This window comes from Spermophilus citellus (assembly GCF_964194105.1).
Source record: "Spermophilus citellus genome assembly, chromosome: 6".
Lineage (NCBI taxonomy): Eukaryota > Metazoa > Chordata > Mammalia > Rodentia > Sciuridae > Spermophilus > Spermophilus citellus.
The window spans coordinates 68,015,008-68,041,674 of NC_138187.1; the positions used below are offsets into that span (position 1 = coordinate 68,015,008).

General features: G+C 35.4%; 1 protein-coding gene across 1 annotated transcript in view; it reads left to right on the plus strand.

The window, feature by feature from the left end:
• Positions 1-26,667, plus strand: part of LOC308651248 (coiled-coil domain-containing protein 7-like) — a gene marked incomplete at its 3' end in the record, with an annotated part of 163,719 nt that overhangs the window by 114,619 nt on the left and 22,433 nt on the right. The window contains exons 19-20 of the mRNA XM_081298187.1: positions 8,262-8,538; positions 9,383-9,446. Of these exons, the coding sequence (XP_081154313.1) occupies positions 8,262-8,538; positions 9,383-9,446 (341 nt within the window). The remainder of the gene's footprint in view (positions 1-8,261; positions 8,539-9,382; positions 9,447-26,667) is intronic.

Here is a 26,667-nt window from a genome sequence, read left to right on the forward strand (position 1 = left end):
ATGCATTTTCAGGGCAGATAAGTGTCATCAATGTAATCAAATGTTTCAATAGTGTTAGCAGTTCACATTGTGGTACTTTTTGTCCTATCTATTGAAATTATGACAGGAATTCAGATAATCTCAAGGAAGATTAGTTAAGGTATGTTATATGTTTGCCTAATCCTTAGCTGCATATATATATTAGTAATGGTAGTAGTTTGTTCTATAGCTTGCATAATGACAGAGACTAGGGCATCAAATAGAGCTATTTATTTCTTTCTTAAGCTTCTGTAGTCCACTATGGAGTATCCAGTGTTTTTTGTTTTGTTTTGTTTTGTTTTGTTTTGTTTTTAACATTACATAGAATCCCTGCATACATATCATATTTCAATGGGAATGTAATTTATTTTTACCCTCTTTGTATGCAATATTATTGAATGATAATGCCAGTTCAGACACTTCTTTACCATGTGCATGACAACTTTTATCATGTACGAGATCAGCCATTATAGATGTTTCTAACAGGTTAGTTGTCCAACAAGTATTGCTGTGTATCTGTTTCGAGTTTAATAATTAAGAAATCACATATTAATTATGTAACCTGAGAAACAGCAAACAGTAAAATGGAGTACAAAATAATAGCTCTGTGTGTCAGGGATACTCAAGACCAGTTCCATTACTAGGAAAACTTAATGTCTTTATTGCAGAAAAAAGGGGATTCAAAGCAAAATCAGCAAAAGGTAATGGTCTGTGGGGAAAAAATCCAGAAGAAACAAGATGTAAGTTTCCAAGTGTTCTCTCCCACTGGAGTCACAAGCTGTTCTTAATTTCTCCAGCAAGTAACAAAATGTGTGAATGCTAGAGAAGTTCACTATTGACTCAGTGTCTGGGGTTTTTACTAAAGGCTAGTCAAATAGAACTTTCTATCTGCCAAGTTCCAAACTTCCAGTCACTCAGAAGGATAAACAGGTTTTTAGCATAAGCTACATTCTTTGTACAGTATAGGTACATGAGCCACTCTAATAGTTTGGGGAGTAGTTGGAACCTTTCCAAAGTTCCCAGGTGCCAATTAAGTGTCAACTTTGCAGTTAAGCCTTTCTAAGGATAGCAGTCTCAGGCCTGCTATCTTCTCCCTCTATAGGATGTGCTGTGGTTCTTGGCCAAGACATTTTTACATTAAAATTATTATCACTAGGGCCTCATACTCCAAGGTGAGACCATTCTGCATTATTGATCTCAGTTATGCCCCATAGGAGTCCTGGACTTAGGTAATTTAAAAACTTCCTTTAACCATATCTTAGACAGCCAAGTGGATTTATCCTTAATTTTCTGTGCTGACCTTTTTTATTTGACTTAAGGCACCAATTCAGGTACTTAGCACAACTCTGGGCAACTGTGGTCAGTTGAAGCTGACTAGGAGTGAGGTATGATCGTAATAGTTGGAGTACATATACAAGAAGTATAATTCCAGAGAGCACAAGTGGTACTCCTGGACACAAAGGCTTTACAATTGTTAGGATATATGTTAGTCAGTTCAGCTTAATGGAGGCTATGTGTGAGTCTCCCACTGTGGTACCTCTCCCTTAGGTCTCCTAGGCCAGTCCAATTGATTTAATTGAGCTCTTTGTTTAAGAAAAACAAAAAACTTTTTGAAATCAATCAGTTCCTTTTGTCAATGACTCTGCCTGGCAAGTAGATGACATCTGCAGGTGTTCTGAGTAGAAAGTGCAGGAATTGGCCACCCTTTATTGTCTCCTAATCAGCATTATCAAGTGTGTTTTTGAGTTCAGTATTCACTTGGAAGTGCTCTTAGTAGCTTAAGCAGCACAGGAAAGTAGGGAAACTTGTGGAGCATTTCTGAAAAACAAAGAGATGATTTATGCCTCTTCTTCCCCAGGACCTCCTACGGTACAGAGGTTCCCTCCCACCAGGTGTTACAGAATCAGGGTTCCCATTTGCTTTACATTTTTTACAAGTCATGTTCTATTTTCATCCAAGACATTTGACTAGAAGGGTTGCATAGAAGGACTAAAGAATTTTCACAGAAAAACATTTTTAGACAACTTAATCCAAAAGACATGTCATGCTCAGGAATGGTCTGAATGAAACACTTAATTTTGAAAAATTTCAAAATGGGTTTACATAACCTCCCACTCCTTTTTTGGATCATTTTTCTAATATGTGGCTTAGTAAAGATCAGTCCCTGTCTTCACCTGTAGTTAATAATCAGACTGCTTTACTAATGCTTGTCTACCAGCAGAAAGGTGAGGGAAGTAGATCCAGATTCAACAGTCCCTGTTACAAGCTGTAACTAAAAGCTGCAACTTTTAATCCAAAAAGTCAAACAGTAATCAACAGCAATGACACATTCCAGAGGGAATTGGAATGATCTGTCTGGAGTATGATCCATCAGGTGTAGACAGAGTGACAATATCCCCTATGTTGTACCCTCTCCCAATTAGCACCTTTCACAAGTAGGAAGGAATGCAGTAGATTTCTGTATCATAAACAGAATCTATCAGCAAGTGAATTTCAGATAGTCCCATCAGAGGGCAAAGCCTTTTATGTGAATGTATGTGATAGTTCAGCCTACATCCATGTTTTAAAGTTTAGGGCCCCAAGTGGGGTGTGTCCTAAATCTGGAACAGACCCCTAGTCTGAGTCCTGTTTACTGAAGTTATGCCTTCTATAATCCTTCAGGACAGCCTGTGCTAAAACTGAAATACTCTGTAGCAGACAATTAGAACCTGCTTCATATAAATCCTGTAGCTGGCTGACCTTCCCCTCCCTCCCTCCCTCCCTCTCTCTCTCTCTCTCTCTCTCTCTCTCTCTCTCTCTCTCTCTCTCTCTTTCTTTCTCTCTCTCTCCATCTCTGTCTCTCTTTTTCTTCTCTCCTTTCCTTCCTTTTCTTTTTCTCTTTCATTCTTTTTATCTACCTATCTTCCTCCCTTGCCTCCCTCCCTCCCTTCCTTTCTTCTTTCCTTTCTTCCTTCAAATCTATAGCAAAATTGAGGGATAGACAGCTGTCAATGCTGTTTCATGTATAAGTGACAATCAGGGCTTCACCAAGCCTTTTCTGTCTTGTCAATCTTCAAATCCAAATTGACTCGCTCACAAAAGTATGTACATTATGCTAGAAAAAAATCATCCTCTAAAGTTCAACCATATTATTTGATAGAGTGTATTAGCAACTAAAAAAGCTTTTGAAAATGACAAGAACATATAATTTTGACACATTCCATTTTGTGATTTGACTTTTTTCCCCTGTTGCCTTTCTTTCCCAGAGGCTCTACTAAGCATTCCCTTAGTAAAAATGATAAATTATGAAGTCTTGTTCTAGTCTCAATATTGAAATAATTTAAATTCCAAGCACCCTTGGAGTCAAGATGTAAGGAAATAGTGCCCCATTAACACTTTCTTTGAACCTTTTCCTGATCAGAATGATTCCTCTAGCATTCATTAAATTAAACATATATGATTTTATATCAATGTTTATTATTTATTCAGATGCAGTATCTACAAAATACAAGAAAAGTCTGGAGGACGGGAACCCACTCCCTGCCCCACACCCATAGTTTTTAATCTGACTTATTTAAAGCTTTACTCTAGCACCCTGTAAACTGGAAAAACCTTTTTTTATACCCCCACCTATAAGAAAAATAACCACAAATGAATTTTTATGCCTTTTAAAAATTTTATGCTTGTTAAAACCCCACTTTTGGAAATTTTTAGGTTCTTTTTCCTCTCATCTGGAAAAGAGAATAAAAATCAAACACATTCTCTTATTTTATCTTTACCATCAAAAGCATCCAGTGGATCTAGCAAGCCAGTTCTTCTAGACTTGGTTGTATCATTTTCAGATTCCTGTTTTGACAGACAGCAGCTCATCATCCATTCATTATTTCTTTCCCCAAACAAAGCTTTCTTCATATTCTGGTGAGTCATGGTAATGCTAGTGAATCTCATCTCTGATGCCAATTATGTTAGGTTCATTGACTTTCTGAGAGGACTCACAGGACCTAATATATAATTATTACAGTGGCTCTGATTTATTGCAGAAAATGAATACAAAGCAAAACTAGCAAAGGGCAAAGATACATGGTGTAAAGTTAGAAGAAACCAATGTAAGCACCCAGGGCATGCTTAATTAATCCAGCAGTGAATTGATTTTAACTAGGGAAATTTAGAGACTAAATGCCAAGGATTTAAACTGGAGGCCACCTGATAGAGCATCTCATCCAGGACTTGGTATTGGCATATTAACTTTCACTCATATTTGTAACTTTTTTTCTAGCTCTGCTGCGCCTAGCCTCCTTGCCTTTCCCTTAAGTTAACCTTACTTTGTAGCTACCTACTTATAAACACATTGCTGCAAAATTTTCCTTTGTAGCAAATATACTGCTCTAAGGATTTCCAAGAAATTTTACAATTCCCAGGCTACAGATTATATAGCCATTTCACCCCCTCTAAGATTATGATGCCCCATTAGTCTGTGATTAAACCGTCTTTAGCTATTCTATTTAGGCCAAGTAATTTGCCCTCTCTGGGGATTCTGACTATTAAATCCAGTATAGTCAGTGAGACATTGGCCATTTCAACTCAGTTGTTTGTCTTGTGTAAGGTTTTCAGTGGGGTTATTCCCACTTTAGTAGCGACCCAAAATTTTTGTATTCAAAAGCTATGATACTCAGATGAATCATATACCACAGCTACACTAAACAAGATTTATTGAGAATAAACTGTAAGCACAGTAGCACCAGAGCACATGTGACATTCCACTCTCTCATCTTGTACAAGTTGAGTTTGGTCTAGGGGCATCTGACGGACAATGGAGAATACTCTAAAGGAAGAATTCTATACACATACCAGTTCACAAATTTATAGATAAACTGGGGGAGGGTAGGGGGAAAACAGGTGATTCTGGAACTGTGAAGTTTCCTGATGAGGGGAAACTAATCTTGTTGGGAAAAGAGCCTTTGGAAAGAGCTCACATGTTTGAATATTAATGAAAGACTTTGAGAGTGCCAAGCTATCAAGTAGGGAGATATCAATTCAGGCCATTTAAGAAAAACATGTTCATCATCTCCATGGATCAATAATTTTTTTCCTAGTTTTAGAATGGTTTTTAGTTTTGTTCTGTATAATTTACTTTCAGTTTAAGTCCTATTTCTCATTGAATAACAACATTTTTGGACCTTTGTACCACTGGACCTATGTACCATGATCATGGTAAGAATTATTTACACCTTCACAATCTATTTCTTAGTGGTCCATCAGCCCTATTTTTCTAGATGAGATAATTCCCAATATTTTAACCTTTAAGTTTTCTAGTCTTTTAATAATGTTGTTTTTTTGCTAAACCTTTCAAACTTTTTTCAAATTTATTTTAGTTGAGGAGCTTAAAATTAGTCATTATGAAGATTTTAAACTGGCTGGGGATGTGGCTCAAGCGGTAGCGCACTCTCCTGGCATGCGTGTGGCCCGGGTTCCATCCTCAGCACCACATACAAAACAAAGATGTTGTGTCCGCCGAAAACTAAAAAATAAATATTAAAATTCTCTCTCTCTCTCTCCCTCTCTCTCACACTGTCTTTAAAAAAAAAGATTTTAAACAATGATATTTGTAATTTTTAAAAAACTACCAAAATATTTATGGTAACTTTTGACTTGTACATTTCCTAAATTGAAATTTTCTACAAAGTTAATTTTTCAATCTTTTTAGGTTGTACTATAATGCATACTTTGAGTCCTATATATTTTTGTTTTTCTTGTATACAGAAATGCATTCCATATCTTGCATTATTATAGATAATAATATCAAATCCATTTTTCTCTATATTTGCATTGATAATTAAAAGTTCTATGTACACATCAATACTTGGGAGAGAGTTTTTTCCTCCTAAAGGGGAAGAAGGGCATGAGTTGGAGATTGTGTTGACAATTTAGAAAATGAATGGAATTAAGAAAATTCCTAAAAAAGAAGGTCTTGGAAAGAAGAAAAAGAAAACTAAGAAGAAGAAAGGACAGTTTTGGCAGATATCCAAGGGCGATTTTCCCTTTTGCATGGATGACTATATTTTGAGGTATAATTTGTCATGATGTGTCTATGGTGATATGCATAATAGTCTGTACTCTTATACATCCATTTGCTAGGTGAGAAAAGGATGTAATATGCTCAGATCTTCAGAAGTAACAAGTGCTTTTGCAAGGAAGAGGAAGTTTTCTCTTTATATCCCCTCAGTGTTGTTGAAGTGTGGCAACCTGCTTTTACGAAATCTGTTAAATACATGCTTAAAAGATCAGTAGAGTAGAGGGAAGGGAGAAAAGGGGAAGGAGAAATGGAGGGGAAGGAGAAGTACTGGGGACTGAATTAGAATACATTATATTCCATGCTTTTTTAATTATATCAGAATAAATTCTATTGTCATGTATAACTAAAAAGAACCAATAAAATAAATAAATAAATGCTCAGTGTTATACTATTGTATTTTAATATTCAATAATTACTAGAAAGAATCAATCTAAAATGGGTAGCAAATGACACAAATTAATAATATTTACAAACTATATTTAGGTTGTTTTTTAAATACTACCAAAGCATATGAAGGGAGCAAATCACTTTCTTTGTTGTTATCATTATTATTTTATGTGTGAGTATATACTACTGTCCATATAGTCCTCTTTCTCCTTCTGTTCAGCAATATTCAGATAAGTAGTAAGGTTTTAAAGTTTTCCTAACTCTACTTCTTGGCTTTGGTTGATGCAAGTTTGAATACAGTACTGCTTGCATCCTTTCTAGTATTTTTCATTCCTGATCCCTTCAGTAGAAATATCATGCTTATTTGCTTGCAGGAGAAGGGAATGCCTCAGTAGGAAGTTATAAATGAACTTTATGATAGTATTTAAGACTATTGGAATTGCCATACATTTTCTGTATGTTATGATAATGTACCTGTTTAGAATCCAGTGATTAATTATGTATCATAATAACCATTTCAAAATCTTTTAAAATGTTTTGCTTTCTACTTTTAGCTATATGGTAATTTTACTGGCAGAAGTGATAGTCCGCATGATAACTGTAGGTATGCTTGTGCATAAGTATCAGTTTATATTATACCCTTGGACCATCTTTATGTTTCAGTAACTTAAAGACAATAGTCCTCTAGGGTATGTCTTTAAAAAACAGTCTTTAGAATAGTGTTATACTTTATTTTACAGCTAGTCATCTTAAATTCAAGTACTAATAAAACTATTAAGTCATGTTTCAGTATGCAATGATATCCTTAACTGTTGAGGATAGGAAGCCTCCTACTTTAATATTGGAATCTGCTTTATAAATAGCACCACAAAAGTCTGTTTGTTGTCAATTATGTCTTTTAACCACCACCCACTTTACACTTTTATCTTCAGGAATGTTCTTCCCACTTCACTACTCTTTTTTATAATCCATACTCCAGTGTTTGAAATTTATCCTAAATTGACAAATGTAGAATAAGTGGCAATAGTTACTTTTAAAACTTTTGTTTCTGGGACCAAAATTGAAATTATTTTGCTAACTTTGCAATAAACCTTACACAAATTATGTCAACGGGAGCATTAGCTGATAAGATGAAGAACCATCAAACCCTTGCAATTGATAGGACTAATAAAGCAGTTAAATTTTTATAGAAAGCATAGGTAGTTTGACTGTTTAAATTATCATGTAACTGAGAATGTTGGGACAAGCATAAACCAGAACTGTGTAGCAAAACCATGACATATAGCCATTCTGGTTCTGGAACTAGGAGAGCTGATCCTCTGTGAATTGATAGAAAATAAGTACCTGTTACTTTAAAGAAAACCAATTTAGAACTTGGGAATTGCTTGGTAAAAGGCAGTGATCTTTTAATATCAAAATTGTGATGGAAAGATTTTTTATTTTCATTCTGAAATTGTGGAAAAATAATTTTGGAATAAATGTGACTAATGGGCAATCTCCAAACCATCCAGTGCTCTACTTTGATTGACTAAATCTTTCTCATGTTGTACCCTGTTATGACATTGAACAGATATTATGTAGGAATATTTTAAATGAGTTAATTTTATGCATGTATTTTAAATCCCAGAAGAGAGATTGCTATCTTTAACTTGTTACCTAATTTCAATTTCATATTTATTACCATTAATTAATGAATAGTTATGATCACATACTTAATATCCTTCTTGATTATGAAAATGATTCTTCAGTTGCAAATAAAATGTTCTTCACATAATCTAATAACAGATGTTTTGTAATTCTAAAGCTCAGAGAAGAAAAGATCTAGCTCTGCTATTTCAGATCTTTCACAGAACCTCAATTCTCAAGATAAATCAGCTTTTTTAGAGATTTCACATGAAGTTTCAACTGATGAAGCTCTACTTCATACATCTTCATCAGAGAACCATGATAAACCACGTAAAATAGAATCATCCAGCAAAAAAAATCAAGAATCACCATCTGTCAAAATATTGCCTGATGAGAAAGAAACAATGATATCATCCTTGATTTTACCTCCTGTTCTTAATGAAGGAAACTCAAAGGTATTTATTCTGAATTATTAGACTCTTTCAGTATCTTGAATAAATGTTAATTAAAAACTCATCAATATTATCTTATATAGAATAAAAGTCTTCTTTGATAACACAACTGGTTTTATATTTAGAATGTTGAAGGTAATATTTGGAAATCTATATGATACTTATAAACATTTCTAATTGGTATTGACACAAAGTTGTGATAAAAGTAATATAATTACTGAAAGAAGGAAAATTTTTACATTTTTTAAATTTCAGATTCATCTACACAAAAACTTCCATAATAAGGTGATTGTAAACATGTAATAGTTTTAAAATAATTTTATATACTTTTAAAGAAGACATAGAAATTTTTAAGAATTTCTTTTGCTAGAAAAGTATTTAATTATGAAATTGTTATGGTAAAAATCCTGGGAAAAAGAAAAAAAGGTAAAAAGGCTATATATACTTGATATGTGTCTATTATGTATTTTTATCATAGAAGTTATTAATATCTTTATTTTAAAAACTTTGAAAGCATTGAACTTTGTGTAAAGATTGAAGCTTATTAAAATGCAAATCTAAACAAGAATTGTAATCAATAATTGTTAACTCAATTTGTTTGGAAGTATCTATGAGGGAGAATCATATTATTACTGAGTTTCCTGCGGTACTATTCAGTATTCACAGTTACCTCTCTGATCCATTAATTGTGTCCATGTTTTTTATTTGATACTTTCAGGAAAATTATAGTTTCTTCAATGTATTATAGATGAGAGTGAAAAACTAGCTTTCTTTCTAAAAAAAGGTAATTAAATAGAGTTCTGAGATATTTAATTTGGAATTACTTACTGTACCTTTTGTTATGAAGGTTGATGTATCAGAAGAGAAATTACAAACAGAAAGTCAAAACCAAACAGCAGAAGAATTTGAAGGTAAAATGATTTCCTGTCATGTAATATGAAATATGAATGTCCCTATGCTATAATTAGAAGTAAATTAAGGAAGAATATTATTAAATTGTTAGTCATCCAGTGGTTTAGAATAATGATAGCTGAATAAAAATTTTATAAGTTACCATTATATTTTTCAGAGAGTCTATTTCAAGTAACTAAGTCTGTATAAGAGAGAAGTAATAACTTTGCTTGAATGAAACAGGTGTATTTATTAGTATAAACAATATCATATCAAAATCAGATCAGTTGAATATCAGAAAAAAAGATCATTTCTGGTATAAATAAGTGTTTGCTCTATAATATATTATAAAACAAAAATAAATGTGTTATTTCTTTATAGTATGTCTAACTTTAATATTCAATTTATATTTTATTGCACTAGACTATACTTTCAAAACAGAATGGAATGTTTGTGATGTATGGTGCTAGAATATCAATATTCTATTGTGTTTTGAATGAGAATGCTTCTACTGTTTTACCTATGTTGATTGGTTATTTTGATCAGAATGCTTTCTTTTATTTATTCTGAGTTTATTTCAAATTTGTACCAGGAGTGGCATTAATTATATTTACAGTGTTGTGCAATCATCACTTCTACATCTATTGCACAACTTTTCATTACTCCTAAAAGAATCTCATTAAGCAATAACTTCCTTTCCCTCCCCACACAGTCCCTGGTAATCTCTATTCCATTTTCTGTCTCAGTGAATTTGCCTGATCTATATAATAAACTTAAGTGAAATCAGATGATATCTGTCCTTATAAGTTATTGTTTCCTTTACTATATAAAAATTAATTTGGTAAGTTACCATTATATTTTTCAGAGAGTCTATTTCAAGTAACTAATTTGAATTCATCCAATGTATTGATTGAAGCTTTTTAATTTGAATTCATCCTATATATTGATTCTTGATTTTACTTCTTGTGCTTTAGGAGTCTTGTTAAGGAAGTCAGATCCTAGGCCGACATGATGAAGATTTGGGCCTACTTTTTCTTCTGTTAGATTCAAGGTCTCTGGTCTAATTCCTAGGTCCTTGATCTGCTTTTAGTTGAGGTTTGTGCATGATGAGAGATGGGGGCTTAATTTAATTTTGTTGCATATGGATTTCCAGTTTTACTAGCACCATTTGTTGATGAGGCTATCTTTTCTCCCTTATATGTTTTTGGCACCTTTGTCTAGTATGAGATAACTGAATTTATGTGGGATTGTCTCTGTGTCCTCTATTCTGTACCATTAGTCTATAAGTCTGTTTTGATTCCAATACCATGCTGTTCTTGTTACTATTGCTCTGTAGTATAGTTTAAGGTCTGGTAGAATGATGCCACCTGCTTCACTCTTCTTATTAAGGATTGCTTTAGCTAATTCCAGATGAATTTCATGATTGCTTTTTCTATTTCTATGAGGAATGCCATTGGAATTTTTATTGGATTTTTAAAAATCTGTATAGTGCTTTTGGTAGTTTGGTATTTTTACAATATTATTCTGCCTATCCAAGAACAAGGTACATCTTTCCAACTTTAATTTCGTTCTTTAGTGGTCTGTAGTTTTCATTGTAGAGCTCTTTTACCTCTTTTATTGATTCCCAAATATTTTATTTTAATTTTTGACACTATTGTAAATATGATAGTTTTCCTAGTTTCTTTTTCAGAGGATTTGTCATTGATGTACAGAAATGACTTTGATTTATGGATGTTGATTTTATATTCTTATACTTTCCTGAATTCATTAATAAATGAAATCTGGAAGTTCTAGAGGTTTTCTGGTGGAATTTTTTAGATCTTCTAGGTATAGAATCATATCATCAGCAAATAGTGATAATTTCAGTTTTTATTTCCATATCTGTGTTACTTTAATTTCTTTCATCTAATTGTTCTGACTAGAGTTTCAATAACTATGTTAAATAGACATGGTGAAAGAGGGAATCCTTGTCTTGTTCCCGTTTTTAGGGGGAATGCTTTCAATTTTTCTCCATTTAGAATGATGTTGGCCTGGGACTTAGCATAGATATCTTTTGTAATGTTGAGATATATTCCTGTTGTCCCTAGTTTTTTCTATTGTTTTGAACATGAAGGGGTGCTGTATTTTGTTGAATGCTTTCTCTGCATCTATTGAGATGATCATAGGATTCTGTAAGTCTATTGTTGGTTTCCCCAATATGTAATCTGATTCCTTTCTCTTGTGGCTTTTAAAATTCTCTCCTTATTCTGTATATTAGGCATTTTCATTATAATGTGCCTTGATGTGGATCTGTTGTGATTTTGTACATTCAGCATTCTGTAGGCTTCTTGAATTTGGTTTTCCAATTCATTCTTCATGTTGGAAAGTTTTCTGATATTATTTCATTGCATAGATTGTTCGTTCCTTTGGTTTGGACTATTCCTTCCTCTATCCCAATAATTTTTAAATTTGGTCTTTTTATGCTGTCCCATATTTCTTGAATGTTTGCTCATGGTTTCTTATCATATTGCTGTGTGATCTATGTTATTTTCAAGATTATAATTTTTTCTTCATTGTCTGATGTCCTATCTTCCAAGTGGTCTACTCTATGTTGGTGATGTTTTCATTTGAGCTTTTAATTTGGTTTATTGTTTCTTTCATATCAAGGATTTCTGTTTGTTTGGTTGTTTTTTGTTTTTGTTTTTGTTTTTGTTTTAGAACCTCTATCTCCCTGTTGAGGTGATTTTTTGTTTCTTGGATTTGTTTATGTAGCTTCTTGTCAAAGTGATCTTTCACTGCTTGTATTTGCTCTCTCATATCTTCCTTCAGTTCACAGAACATTTTAACCATGTATATCCTGAACTCTTTCTCTGTCATTTTTTCTTCTGTGGCTGCCAATGATTCTAATGATGTGGTGTCTTGATTTGTTTGTGGTACTTTCTTCCCTTGTCTTTTCATGTTGTTCATGTGTTTTTCTTTCCATCTCTGTGGGTCTGTGGTGTTATTGTTTTTACCCTCTAGGTTTATAGTGCTCTTGTAGGGTTACAAGATCCCTCCTTTATGGGAAGGACAATGTTAACTGATCGAAATATCAATAATATATCACCTATGAACAATTTGTTGTTATGAAGACATTTACAGTTTAGTCTCAATGTACAGAAATGTTGGAGTCGATTATTATCTAAAATATAATTCGTAGTTTTGTAAAAAGGTTTACAGTTTCTGATAGTGGACAATAAACTGGGGGTGGGCCTAGGATGATATGCTGAGGTGGAAAGATATGAGGGTATAGAGTTAATATATCTTAGGAAGTGTGAAAGAGAAATCTAATGAAGAGTGTTAATAGCAAGAGAATAGACAGGAAGTAATTTAAGGTATACAAGTACATGGGAAGACAGTAGAGTACATAAAATAAACACCTATATGTATTTAAAAAAATACAGGATGTTAAAATAGTAAAATTTGGAGGGGGAAAGAAAAATGAAAGACAAAAAAAAAAAGGGAATACACAATACCTCTATATTCAGTTGACTCTGTCCTCAAAATCCTATTTCATCCAGAGTTCTTGGTTTCACATATGTTGGGATGTGAGGGTCAGAGGATAGAGGGGTAGAAGAGAAAGAGAAAAAAAAAATGCTCGAAAGAAGAAACCAGGGTTGCTGCTAGTTTTAGAGATCTGTATCTTTTCTGTTTCTCTTCTCATCCAGTATGTGGGGTTTTTGTTTTAAGCTGGTGTCTCTGCCCTCAAGATGGTGTAGGTAACTAGGGTGGGAAGACTGGTCCTAGTTTAGGGTGTCTGGGAGCAGGGAGTGCCACCTGCCAGTCTCTGCAGGCAGAGTGCATTTCACGGTCTCTTTTTAGGATTGCTTGTCTGACTTGAGCGCCCGGTATTGTCTCCCTCTCTTGCCTGGAGATTTCTCAGTTTCTGGTCTCTCTGTTAGGCTCCAAAATTTAGTCCCATCCCCTCTCAGCAGTTTCCACCTAGGGGACCTCTCACACCCAAGCCCACACCAGGTGGGCAGCACCCTGCTCACACAGCATACCTGCCCAATTGGGAGCTGTTTTTATGTTGAGTGGTCACAGTGCTGAGTTATCACCTCTGGGGGGGGGGGGGGAGTTGGATACCTGGTACCTGGCCAGATGCTGAGAGCTGCCCCCACCAAATATGGTGAAAAAGGTTAGCCAAGATGGAGTTGGTCTGCTTCCAGTGCCAGGGTGTCTGGTGAGGTGGGGAGAGCCGGGTGATGGCATTTTGCTGTGGGTAGGTAGTAGCTGAGTGACCTGCACAGTCTGGAGTTCTGCAGAGGTGCTGATAGGTGATTCTGCTAAGTCACTTGAGAGCTGTGTGTGGGCTAGAACTGTGGGCTTTGGGTTTGGGGAGCCAAGGGTCCGGAATCCTACACGAACACTAAGGTTCTGAGCCCTGAGCGGGGGTCACAGCACTTGTGACTGTTTAGGGATCCTCTTGGACTCTTCTAGATGCAGTATTCCCATGAGGTGAGATCTGGTTCACAGAGCGACACAGGATGCTGCCTCTCTCTGGCCTGCCATCTTGGAATCTCCATTTTCGATATTTTCTATTTTATTAAAGTACAAATTGTAAAAATAATTTCTAATTATTGTAAGGTCAGGCAACAGCTGCAACCAAGAAGAGGAAGATTTAAAAAGGCCACTTAACGAGTCTTAATTGAGATCTCACTTCCAGCAAGGAACTCTATCACACCGGCAGAATAAGGAGAGGGTCTGAGGAGAAACTGGAATTTTTATTGGACTTAGCGCAGGAAGGGAGGGTTTGGGACAGGAAAAGGGGTTTTTATTGTCCCTTGTCCCACTGGAATTGGTGGGTTGGGGCGAGCTGGCTGAGATCCAAGATTAGCCAGGAGACCCTCCTGATTGACAGATGGTGTCAGGCCTGATGGTGTTTTTTTTGTGAGCAAGGGCTGCTTGGTGCATTGTTCCTAAGTCACTACCATCAACCTGACAATTGTCTTTTGTATTTATGTAGTGTCTGTTGTGATATTTCCTATTCATCACAGCTTTTAATATTTTGAGTTTTCTCTCTCCTTCTCTTCATTACCCCCTGGGTAAGTTCTACTCTGTACTTTTTATATAAGTTCTTCCAGACTCAGCCTAGGTACTTGATAGGTACCTTCCTGGATATGGTGGCTGTACCTCCCCACCCCCCCATCTCCTAGGTTCTGTAGTTGCCATGGCAGTGTGCTCACCCCAAGCTGGCTCCTGCCTCAGCTCTCCAAAACAAGCTGAGATACAGAGCAAGCATTTCAAACACCAGTGCATAATGCAGCCTCTGGATCAGCTAAGATTAGGCAGTATATTTTAATATCATGCTTTTTTTTTGTACTAAAACTGTGTTCCCTCTCTCTGACTGTGGTGAATCTGTGCAGGTGGCACCCATGGAGCAGTAGAGTGGCTCCGATGTGTTCTTCTTTGTTTATTATATCCAAATTTCTGAGTCTCTACACCACTTTGATGTAGGACAGATAAGGTTGGACCCTGAGGAAACAGGTTTATTGCCTGCAGCTGGTCCAGAAGTGTGTGCCTTTGTCTAAATCAATCCATCCCTTAGAACCCCGAGTCCAGAAATTTTTATAATTTTATACCCAGTGTATAGGGGAAGAGGGGAACTCAGAAGTTCACAATTTGCAGAAGTCTACATAAAAGTACTTATTGTTTTTGTTTTACTGTAATGGGTAACTAACCCAGGCCTGAATACAAAAATAAACCAAGTATACTCTGTAAAAATTAGTGCTAGGGAAAGGGAGCCCCCTCCCCCCAGGCTGGTTTTCAAGGAACCCAATTAACAACATTCCCTCTTACCTTTTGGATTGTAAAGGACTTTCCCTAGTACCTAACTACTTTCCTTTGAAGTGTAAATGCCCCTGTGAAGGCTCTAGGCCTGCTAAGAGGAGCCAGACTCCCTTATTGCACTTTGCTTTTGTAAACACACTTCCTGCCTGAAAATTCTTACTAACAATCATATATCATTTTATACTAGAAAATTTATGACACTAGATAGCCTATAAATGTGAAAAACTAGTAAGGGGTTCTCAGAATCTGGAATGCTAATCTCCTCTGGGCCTGCAGCCAAATTTAGTTATTGCAAGATAGGGTAACAGGAAATAGGAAGCCTAACCACATTTGAACTATTTTGTAGAAATTCTTGCTAATAGTCTAAGAACAGTTATGGTGAGGATCTCTGGAGAAGCTTAAATAAGATTTTCTATGTAGGGGGGTGCCATTATGTCCAATATTAATTTTTAGTGAGAACCCTCTTTCTCTCATCTCACTGAGAAGGTGTACACCTGCTGCCTTGGTCCCAAGCTATGGCACAACTTGGGATGCAGCTTTTCTCTACCCTGTCAGCTTCAGGAATCTACTTCTCTTTTTCTACTTGTTGATTTTATTGAATTTTGGGAATATGTTAGAACCACAACCTATCAAGTTTTAAAAATTTATAAAAAGATATGCATACCTTGAGGAGTACAATTTCTTCCCCAATATTTATCCTTATTTTGTAGGTAACCAAATATACTGTGGTTTTTTGTTATTGTTGTTGTTTACTTGTTTGTTTGTTTTTGGTACCAGGAATTGAACTCAGGGGCACTCAACCACTGAGCCACATCCCCAGCCCTATTTTGTATTTTATTTAGAGATAGGGTCTCACTGAATTGCTTAGCACCTTGTGTTACTGAGGCTGGTTTTAAACTGTTATCCTCCACTCTCAGCCTCCCAAGCCACTGGGTTTACTTTGTTTTTAAAATATCTTTACTATATTTTCTTTTATAAAGGTATCTCTTCATTTTTCTCTCTTTGTCTCTTTTTTATTAATATTGTTATAGTTGTAGATGAACACAATACCTTTATTCATTTATCTTTTTATGTGGTACTAAGGATTGAACCCAGTGCCTCACCCAGTGCTAGGCAAGCTCTCTACCACTGAGCCACAACCACAATTCACTCCCTCTCTCCCTCTCTCTGTATCTTATTTACCTTTCTTCATTAAGAGGTAGCATAAAAGTTATCTTTATCAGTTTTTTCCTCACCTAACATTATCTCCTTGTAATTCTTCCAAGTTTATTTATAGATATCTGTATTACACTAATAACCAGAATATAAAATATACTATAGTTTGTACTGTACAAATTTTTATTTAACTAATTCTCCACAGTTGAACATTTCTATAGTTTTGAATATTTTATAAGTATAAATAATGTTATAATAACAACCTTGAACCTATATATTTTCATTGTTTATATAATATATATATTATATAATCTAAAGGTATATGTAGCACAATGAAGATAGGACTTAATTAGAAAATTAATGTAAGAAATGTTTATGAATTAAGGAAATAACTTTAATACTTGCAGCTCTTATCACCATGTTCATGTCAGATCTCTCATTATAGTAACTGATTTAAAACTTTTTACATGAGGAAAAAATGCTACTATATCCTTGTTATAAATTTTAAAGTTAGACATTTAACAATTTATCTATTTATATTCTATTTTGTACATTAAATACATCTCTTAATGTAGCTTTTGATGAAGAACCAAATAAAAATCTTGTGCTTGAACATCAAGACTCAATAACAGAAACAAAAGTAAAGGGGAAAAAAACTCCTAAAAGGGAAAGATTGATTAGTAAGTATAATAATTATAGATAACATTACACTATTTTTAATTAAACTTATCAGATATTTTTTAGACTTAGATCTAAAGTGTGAATGTGTTTATATAACTTGAATATAAAGGAAAAAATATTTGTAGTTTTGACTGATATTTCTGGTCCTATCATTATTTCATGACTGTAGAATAAGCCCTCTAAGGCCCTATAATAGCCAGTAATAGACTCTTAAATGCTGTGTACATTTCAGTTCACTCTTACAGATTATGGATTCAAAAACTCTGTCTTATGGTAGTGACTTTTTCATATAATCTCTATAACTCAAATAGGAAGTGAGGATTAGAACACCCAGGAGAAGGGTAGCCTGATGACCTGTCGGGGGTCTTCCAAAATGTCCTCTTAATTGTAGCTCCACTGAAAGGATATGACCTTTCTGGTAACTCCATAGCTAGATACCATTACATTAGGGAGTTCACATAAGGAGAAAGAGGGTACAAGTTGCTGAATCATCTCAACCAATTGCTTAGACTTTCTCCTTTTTAGTATGATGGATTGAACTCAGGATCTTACACATGCTAGGCAAGCACTATATATCTACATCCCTAGACTTCTTTTGTTTTATTTTGAGGCAGTGTCTCTCTAAGTTACCCAGTCTGGCCTCTAACTTGCAATTATCCTGCCTCTGTGTTTCAAATAACTGGGATTATAAGCATGTACCACCTTCCGTAACTTGGACCTGTTAGAGAAGAGAAGGCCAAAGCTTGTCTATATTATCTGGAATGAGACATCATGATATAGCATTTCCCACCAGAGCTTAGGAGTTAATATGAACAAAAGTTTACACCAACAGTTCATCTATTCTTATAGCTCATATGTTTATGAGACCACCAGCAGTGAAATTGTGTGGTGACCTGAAAGGGTACACCCATAGCTGGGTCTGGGTAAGAGTCCCATTGGTGCTGGCCGCAGACCCAAAACCAGTGAAAAAAACTTTACTGTGTTTTTCCCTCATCCTGATATCAGGAGTTATGGAGATCACAGATACATGTGTACCAGTAACCAAAAGAACCCCCAAATGGGGTTCTTTCCTACTTCTCCATTAAACACTTATTACCTCAACATAGGTTCTTATGTTCCCACTAGGGAATAGGAACATGACCTAACTCACGGTCTGTTTTTTGTTGAAAGCACACAGTTCTGGTTGAAGGACTCACTGATTCATGTCAGGATTCAATGGCAAGAGCTAAGCAATAGAAATTGTATTTGTTCTAGGGACTTTAACCATAGGCCCACAAATAGCTCAGACCTTAGTTCAGCCATAGTAAGGGCATCCTTTGGCTCTCTACTAGCCATCTGATCCTTGGTCAAGAGCCTATAAATCTATTTCACCAAGACTCTTATATTGAGTATCCAGCCACAGATCTTAATGAGAAAGCCTTTTCCTAGATTGTCTAGGAGTGGGTGCCCTGTTACTCTTGTTACATTGCATTCATTGCCAGTAAATCAGTGGAAGTACCTGCTATTTTGTGGTTTATAAGTTTTTAGTTAATACCCAAATTATGTCATGCCTACTGATGTAACTTTATGAGGAAGTTTAGTTGACTTGATTCCTTCCAATAAGGGTGACATGAATGAAATTAGAAATCTAAATCTGGTTAAAAGGCTCATTGTGAGCTGAACTTACTCTGTAAGTGTATACTTTAGGACTCCCAACATATTTCAAAGGGACAGTGTCACTTCTGCAAAGGTAGTCTAAACATGTTTTTCAATAGCAGGAAACTCATTGTGGGTAGCTCAAACTGTCAGAGTCAACTGTCAGAGGATAAAGAAATGTGCACATTTTTTCTCCTGCCTCTGTGTTTCAAATAACTGGGATTATAAGCATGTACCACCTTCCATAACTTGGACCTCTTTTAATCTGTTAGAGAAGAGAAGGCCAAAGCTTGTCTATATTATCTGGAATGATAGCAGGAAACTCATTGTGGGTAGCTCAAACTGTCAGAGTCAACATAGTACCCAGAGGATAAAGGAATGGGTGTGAAATGTGCACTTTTTTCTTCTCTTCTTTTTCTGCCTCTTTAAGCAATGTAGCTACTACCAAGGCTCTCCAAAGGAGGAGTTGTGTGGTGATTAACCTCATAATATACTTCTCTACTTCATTAAGTTTAATGAGATTTTTTATTTCAACTTGGAGGAAAACTAGCCACAACCCTAAGCCCTCTTGTGCTTGCTGCACAGAGCAAATTCATGGTTCTCATTCTTTTTCATTAAAACACAATTCTAAATAACTCACTGGATCAGCTAACAATAGTCATGAGATTGGTGTGTGCAGGTTCTCTATTGCCAGTGAACCATAAGCAGTAGCCAAAGATTGCTTTCCTAGCACATTCCTCTGGTGAATCTCTAATTTGACTCACTGAGTTGTAGCAAATGAATCTAAAGAGAAAGACAATTGTTTTTCTTCAGAACTGAAAAATTTATGCAAACATTAAATAACACCCTTTTAGAACATTCTCTGGGGTCTGCTTGCACTGCCTTAAATACATCAGCCTACCTGCTCAAGCATTCAGGATATTTCAGACTCTTAGACATCTTCAGTTCCAGTAATTGAATCACTCTATTCACTCCAGAGTACCCTGTAGACTCACTACAGCTTCCCAAAGTTTTTCTTGTAGAAACACATTATGCTTCACTGCTCTTGTTTGCTGTACTAATTTCTCAGAGAAGAATGCCAAGTTTTTAGTTAGTCAATTAATCCAAACTGAAAAAAAAAAAAAAAAAACCAGTGTCTATTCACTTACTGTGATAGCACAACTAAAAGTTTCAACAGGAAAATACCAAGGTTTCATTTTTCCCTTCGGAACAATAGTAGGTGAACCTCAGATATATCAGTGCAGAATATTCAAGGAAGTAAGATGTGGGTGGAGGAGAATTATTTTAGCTGAAAAGCCCAAAACAAAAAGTTCTTCCTGTTCTATGGATTCTATCTGTGGGAGGTAGCAACAGGAGGGCTAGGATTGAAAAGCCCTGAATACTGAGTCAAAAAGGAGAAATATTTTCAAGTTCTCCCTTCCCCTTCACCATAAGTGGTCTAGGCACACAAGTAGTACCCAAGTGGAACTGTCATGAAAACAGATTTTTAAAAAACTATTTTTCATCCCAAGAAGTTGTTTGGGGCAACAAATATGCTAGGTCGTCAGCAAATAAAAGTCCTCCTTGTTCTATGAAAATAACCCTAAATTCAGCATTTCCATCAGGATTTGGACTGAATGCATATGAGGATTCACATAGAAAATACTTTCATACCAATGATACATTCAATAAAGCAGACCATAAAAATGAAGTTTTGTAGTGGCTCAAAAGGATGAACTCATTATAGGGTATTTTTGGTAGTAACTTCAGAAGGAAAAGCAGCATTATCACCTTTCCCAGGTTTCTACTGTCAGAGGTTGTAAAGACCATGAACACCTATGCACTGTATCTAACAATCCTACATGTGCAACTTACTCCAACTCTCCCTTTTAATTCTGATCTTAACATACATCCTCAAATAGTCACTGATAACATAGGGACTTTGTCCTGCCCCATAATCTTATTTATTTTGAAGGCTGAGAGGTCTGAACAAAAGTTGTGGAGGCTCTCTGATTCATCTCAATATACTGGGAGGTACATAGTACAAATCACTTGTATTTGTTATAGCAATCACCATAATTTGAATTTGAATGATGCTAGAACCTATGTGCACTCCCTGACGTGGAGATTCTTAGTAGAGAGGGAGGTCACTATTCAGACCCCATTGTTGAGTAACTAGAGACAGAGATTTCTTGGGGGAAAATCCTCATCTAGATTATCCAGGAATGGGTATACAATTACAGTTTTAGGTTAATCTGTTCATTGGTCAAAAAACATTGTTATTGTTATCTTGGTAGTATCCCATGCCCAAAAATTAGCTAAGATCTAATTGTGTCATAATTAACACCTTATATGGAAGTTTGCAGAATATTCAGTAGCACCATCATGCCATCACTCCCCTTCTAAGAGTGTCCTGCAAACTCACTAGCACCTCTCAAAGTGTTCCTTCCAAAAAGGCTTTATGCTTCATTGACTCCTCTAGTCTCTGAGAGATTTTGTAAGAGAGAGATGCCAGTTTTTAGTTAGTCTATTAAGATAACAAACCAAAGTCAAAGTAGCAATTAACCATTATTCACATACTGAGATATTGAAAACTATAGACAGGAGCTGGCCCCAGCTCCATTAATATTCCATTTTACCCAACACAACAGCACTTGACAAGAACCAGATGCTTCAGTGCAGACTGCCAGTGGCATGGGAGGGTGGGTGACTCACAACTAAAGGAACCCTAAACAAAATGCTCTTTTCTGTTTTATGGACCATGAGAACATGATAGCTAGAGCTCTGAACAACATCATTCCCCCTAGCCATCTGCCCAGTCCTTTTGCTTTAGAAATGCTTAGCACATGCCACTAAAATACAAAACTAAAAGTTCTCATGTACAAGAATGAGGGTTTATGTAAAATACTATATTTTTGAGTTGCTGCTTTGATTTTTTCCTTCAATAATTTAAGTTTTTATTCCATTTTCATATCTTTGTTGATTTTATTTTTGAAATCTGTAGAATATGAAACTTTTCCCAAGATTAAAAAAAAAACAGGCTTCCTTTCTCATTTTGTAGTTCATCAACAACATTATGCCTGCTGTCTTGTCCTATGTTTCTTTTTGTAAAGGTAGCCATACCTCTTTTTTTTTCTGTTTTCTTATTTCTCAATCTGTCTTGCCCAAAGGCAGCATATATGTGTAAAGAATATTCTAGTAAGGAAATGTAAAGAAGTGAACAAAAGAGAGATACACACACATAGTACAGAGGAAAGAAGACAAAGTGGCTGCTCCTCTCCACAGCTGTATTTATTAACCCAAAAAAGTTACAGAGCTTCTGTTACCAAGATTACATTCTAACTACTAGTATTCCTTTAACCCCAAGTGCTAGCTAAGAGATAAGGTCCAGCTTAATACAAACACAGACTCCCTTTGCTCCAAGGACATTACCATGGAAACCAGATAGTGCACCTGCATATTTATCTTAAGAGCTTCAAGGGGAAACTGCTGGGCATTCCAATAGCAGGAATCAGGGTGCCATTTACCCCTGGGAGTTTGCTCACCAGGAGAACATTTCCCTGTATATTTCTATGGTCAGAATACCTAAATATATGTGTTTTTTTTTCCTTTTCAGGTTTTGTTTTGTTTTGTTTTAACTTTATTCCTAGAGATCCCTCCAAGTCAATTTATAAATACATATATCATTCATTTTATAGCTGCATTTACTGCTATTTGTACTGCATTATATGCTATCATTTGTGTTATACTACAGTGTATGGCACATACCTTAGTTTATTTAATCACTTTCTTCTGTTTGAGTATTTATGTGGCCTTCGATATGTTACAATTACAAATATGCTATAATAAATAACATTGTACATACACATTTTTATTTTTAGTTCTATGAAAATGTATTAATCTGAAGTATGAACCACCCAAGAAAACTAGAGGCTAATATAGATTCCTAGAAATGCTATGAAATAATGAACCTCAACACACACCCTTTAAAAATATCCTCAAAACTTTCAAGGCACATCTGTCATTTTGGTAATTGTAACTATCAAAATGAAACACAATTCTACTATGTAATTATTACAAATTTTTGAAATATAGAGATTTCTCAGTAGATTTTTTTAAATTAGGAGCCTAAATGTATCTCTTTATTAGATTCTGATGAAGTACCAGACAAAAAACTTGAACATCATGATTTAAAACTTGAAATGCAAGTAAAAAAATTTTCAGAGAGGAAAGATATAATATAATAATTAAAGATATAATAGTAAGAATAATAATTATAGGTAATTTTAAATTTTAAAAAAGTCATCAGATCTATTTTATTTGGTTTATAAGTATTCCTAAGAAGGAAATGAGGAAAACTACCCCATTCACAATATCCTAAAATAAAATAAGATACTTAGGAATCAACAAAAGAGGTAAAGGATCTATTAAATGAAAACTACAGAACCCTAAAGAGAGAAATAAAAGAAGACCTTAGAAGATGGAAAGATCTACCTTGCTCATGGATAGGTTTAAAGCTATTCCAATCAAAATCCCAATGGCATTCCTGATTGAAATAGAAAAAACAATCATGAAATTGATCTGGAAAAATAAAAGACCCAGAATAGCAAAAGCAATTCTAAGCAGGAAGAGTGAAACAGGTGGTATCGCTATATCAGAACTTAAAGTATACTACAGAGCAATAGTAACAAAATAAGCATGGTATTGGCACCAAAATAGGCCGATGGGCCAATGGTACAGAATAGAGGACACAGAGACTAACCCACAAAATTACAATTATCTTATATTAGACAAAGGTGCCAAAAACATGCACTGGAGAAAAGATAGCCTCTTCAACAAATGGTGCTGGGAAAACTGGAAATCCATATGCAACAAAATGAAATTGAACCCCTATCTTTCACCATCTACAAAACTTAACTCAAAATGGATCAAGGACCTAGGAATTAAACCAGAGACTCTGAATGTAATGAAAAAGTAGGCCCTAATCTTTATCATGTGAGATTAGGCCCCAGTTTCCTTAATAAGACTCCTATAGTGCAAGAATTTAAAACACATGAGTTTCTTTGAGGAACTACAAGTAAAGAACATATAACAAATGGGATGGATTCAAACTAAAAAGTTTCTTCTCAGCAAAAGAAACAATCTGTGAGGTGAACAGAGAGCCTACATATTGGGAGCAAATTTTTACCCATCACGTATCAGATAGAACAATAATCTCTAGGGTATATAAAAAACTAAAGAAGCTAACCACCAAATAAATAAATAAATAAATAAAAATAACCCAGTTAATAAATGGGCCAAGGACCTGAAAAGACACTTCTCAGAAGAGGATATAAAATCAATCAACAAACATATGAAAAAATGTTCATCATTTCTAGCAATCAGAGAAATGCAAATCAAAACTACTCTAAGATATCACCTCACTTCTGTCAGAATGGCAGCTATTATGAAGACAACAAGTGTTGGCGAGGATGTGGGGAAAAGGTACACTCATACATTGCTGGTGGGACTGCAAATTGGTGCAGCCAATTTGGAAAGCAGTATGGAGATTCCTTGGAAAATGTGGAGTTAAAATCTGCATATGGGAATGGAACCACCATTTGACCCAGCTATTTCTCTTCTCTAGCTACACCCAAAAGACCTAAAAACAGCATACTACAGGGACACAACACATCAATGTTTATAGCAGCACAATTCATAATAGCTAAACTGTAGAGCCAACTTAAATGTCCTTCAGTGGATGAATGGATTAAAAAATGTGGCATTTATACACAATGGAATATTATTTAGCAGTAAAAAAGAACAAAATCATGGCACTTGCAGGTAAATGGATGGCGCTGGAGAAGATAATGCTAGGTGAAGTTAGCCAATCCCCCCAAACCTGAATGTTTTCTCTGATATAAGCGGGGTAACTCATAGTGGGGTAGGGAGGGAGAACAGGGAGGATTAGATTAATTCTAGATAGGGAAGAGAGGTGGGAGGGAAAAAGAAGGGGAAGGGAATTAGCAACAATGGTGGAATGTGATGGTCATCATTATACAAAATACATGTCTAAAGATTTGAATTTGGGGCCAACATACCTTATATACAAACAGATATGACAAATTGTGGTATATATGTGTATTAAGAATTGTAATGCAAAAAAAGAGTACATGTATAATGGCATAAGTTGTGTGAACATACTTTATATACAGAGATACGAAAAATTGTGCTCTTTTTGTATAATAAGGATTGTAATGCATTCCACCGTTGTCGTGTATTTAAATAAATAAATAAATAAATAAATAAATAAGAATAATAATTATAGGTAATTTTAAATTTAAAAAAGTCATCAGATCTATTTTATTTGGTTTATAAGTATACATGTGAGCATATAATTTATAGAATTTTTACAGCTTGACAAAAAGTATGAATACCCTAAAATAACTAGAGAACAGATACCATATAATATTTGTTTGGAATTTCATAAGACTATATTCTGGCATACTTATGTGCTCAGTGTCCAGAAGACCCAATAACTGGTCAATAATCTGAACCAATTCTCTCTGACAATTATAGGAGGTTATGGATCCAAGTGTACCATCAAATGTCACAGTATACTTTCACCATGGAATCCAATTGGCAATCAAAAAGTTTGCTGAGAACTGTAACTCAAAAATTATAACAGAGAGGGCAAGGAGAAGGTTGTCTTTGAGGTTAGTTGGATGTAGAGATCCTGTCTGTAGGCCCCACTCAAAAATAAATGTCTTTTTGATAAAGTGATGGATGGGCCCTTAAGTAGCCAAAGTAGGAAAAGTAAGAGCACCAGTAGCCCAATAGTCCCACTAATCACTGGGCTTCCTTTTTATTTGTTGTAACTGAAAGCAGCTAAAACATGGCTCTCTGCAGTAAAACATACTAACTATTCCTAGTTTATTCCTAGAAATGTCACATGATCCATGGGTCTTTGAAATGTCCTAGCCATGTTGCAACATGTGAATTAACATAGCATCCAGTTCTTGTTGGGTAATGCCTTTGTCTGGACCCAGTGGATTAGTATAATAGAATGCTAATGTTTATAAACCAAATAAAATAGAGAATAGTGCTTTTACCAGATTATTAAGTATCCATGAGGCCCAAGGTAAACTTTTAGTTGTAAGCCTTTGTAAAAATTAAAAATCAAGTGACATATTTTCAGCATACAATGGTATAGGGAGAGCATTGCCATTCCAAAGGGAGCTATAGGAAACAGAAAAGAAGGATGGAACCAAAGTAAGACCAAAACCCTTGCTTCACTTCAGGCATTCAAGGTGGCAGGACGTGGAAGCCCCACCCCCTACCTACCATATTTCCAATTACAGCCCACAGTGCTTTTCTCTTGTGCTTACTCTCCTTGCTGTCTGTAGCTTCCTGACCAATGTTTTCTGTCATCTCCAACTTCTTTGGGTCTTCACCGCAGATTTAGCTTCACTCTCATAACTTCATGCATAACCCTCTGAGGGGCTATATGCAGGAATTCCAACCTTTACTTCCTTTTAAATCTTTTTTTTTTCTTAGAGAGAGAGAGAGAGAGAGAAAGAGAGAGAGAGAGAGAATATTTTAATATTTATTTTTCAGTTCTCGGCGGATACAACATCTTTGTTTGTATGTGGTGCTGAGGATCGAACCCGGGCCGCACGCATGCCAGGCGAGCGCACTACTGCTTGAGCCACATCCCCAGCCCTTCCTTTTAAATCTTAATGGAAGCTTCCATGGCCATGCAAGAACTTACATTCTGTGTTACTGCAAAACCAGTAACACATGAACAGTGACACCAAGGTCTGTCACCAGCTTGAGCAGTACCTGGACCCACTTGAACCATGACTGTAGCAACCTCTCTGAGTACCTGGATGGCTGAGCACAATAAAATGTATCATGAGGATATAAATTCCCAAGTGTTATTGTGGGAGCACTCTATTCTCAAAATGAAGTCTCAAAAGAGTTTTCACTTTTATACCTTCAAGC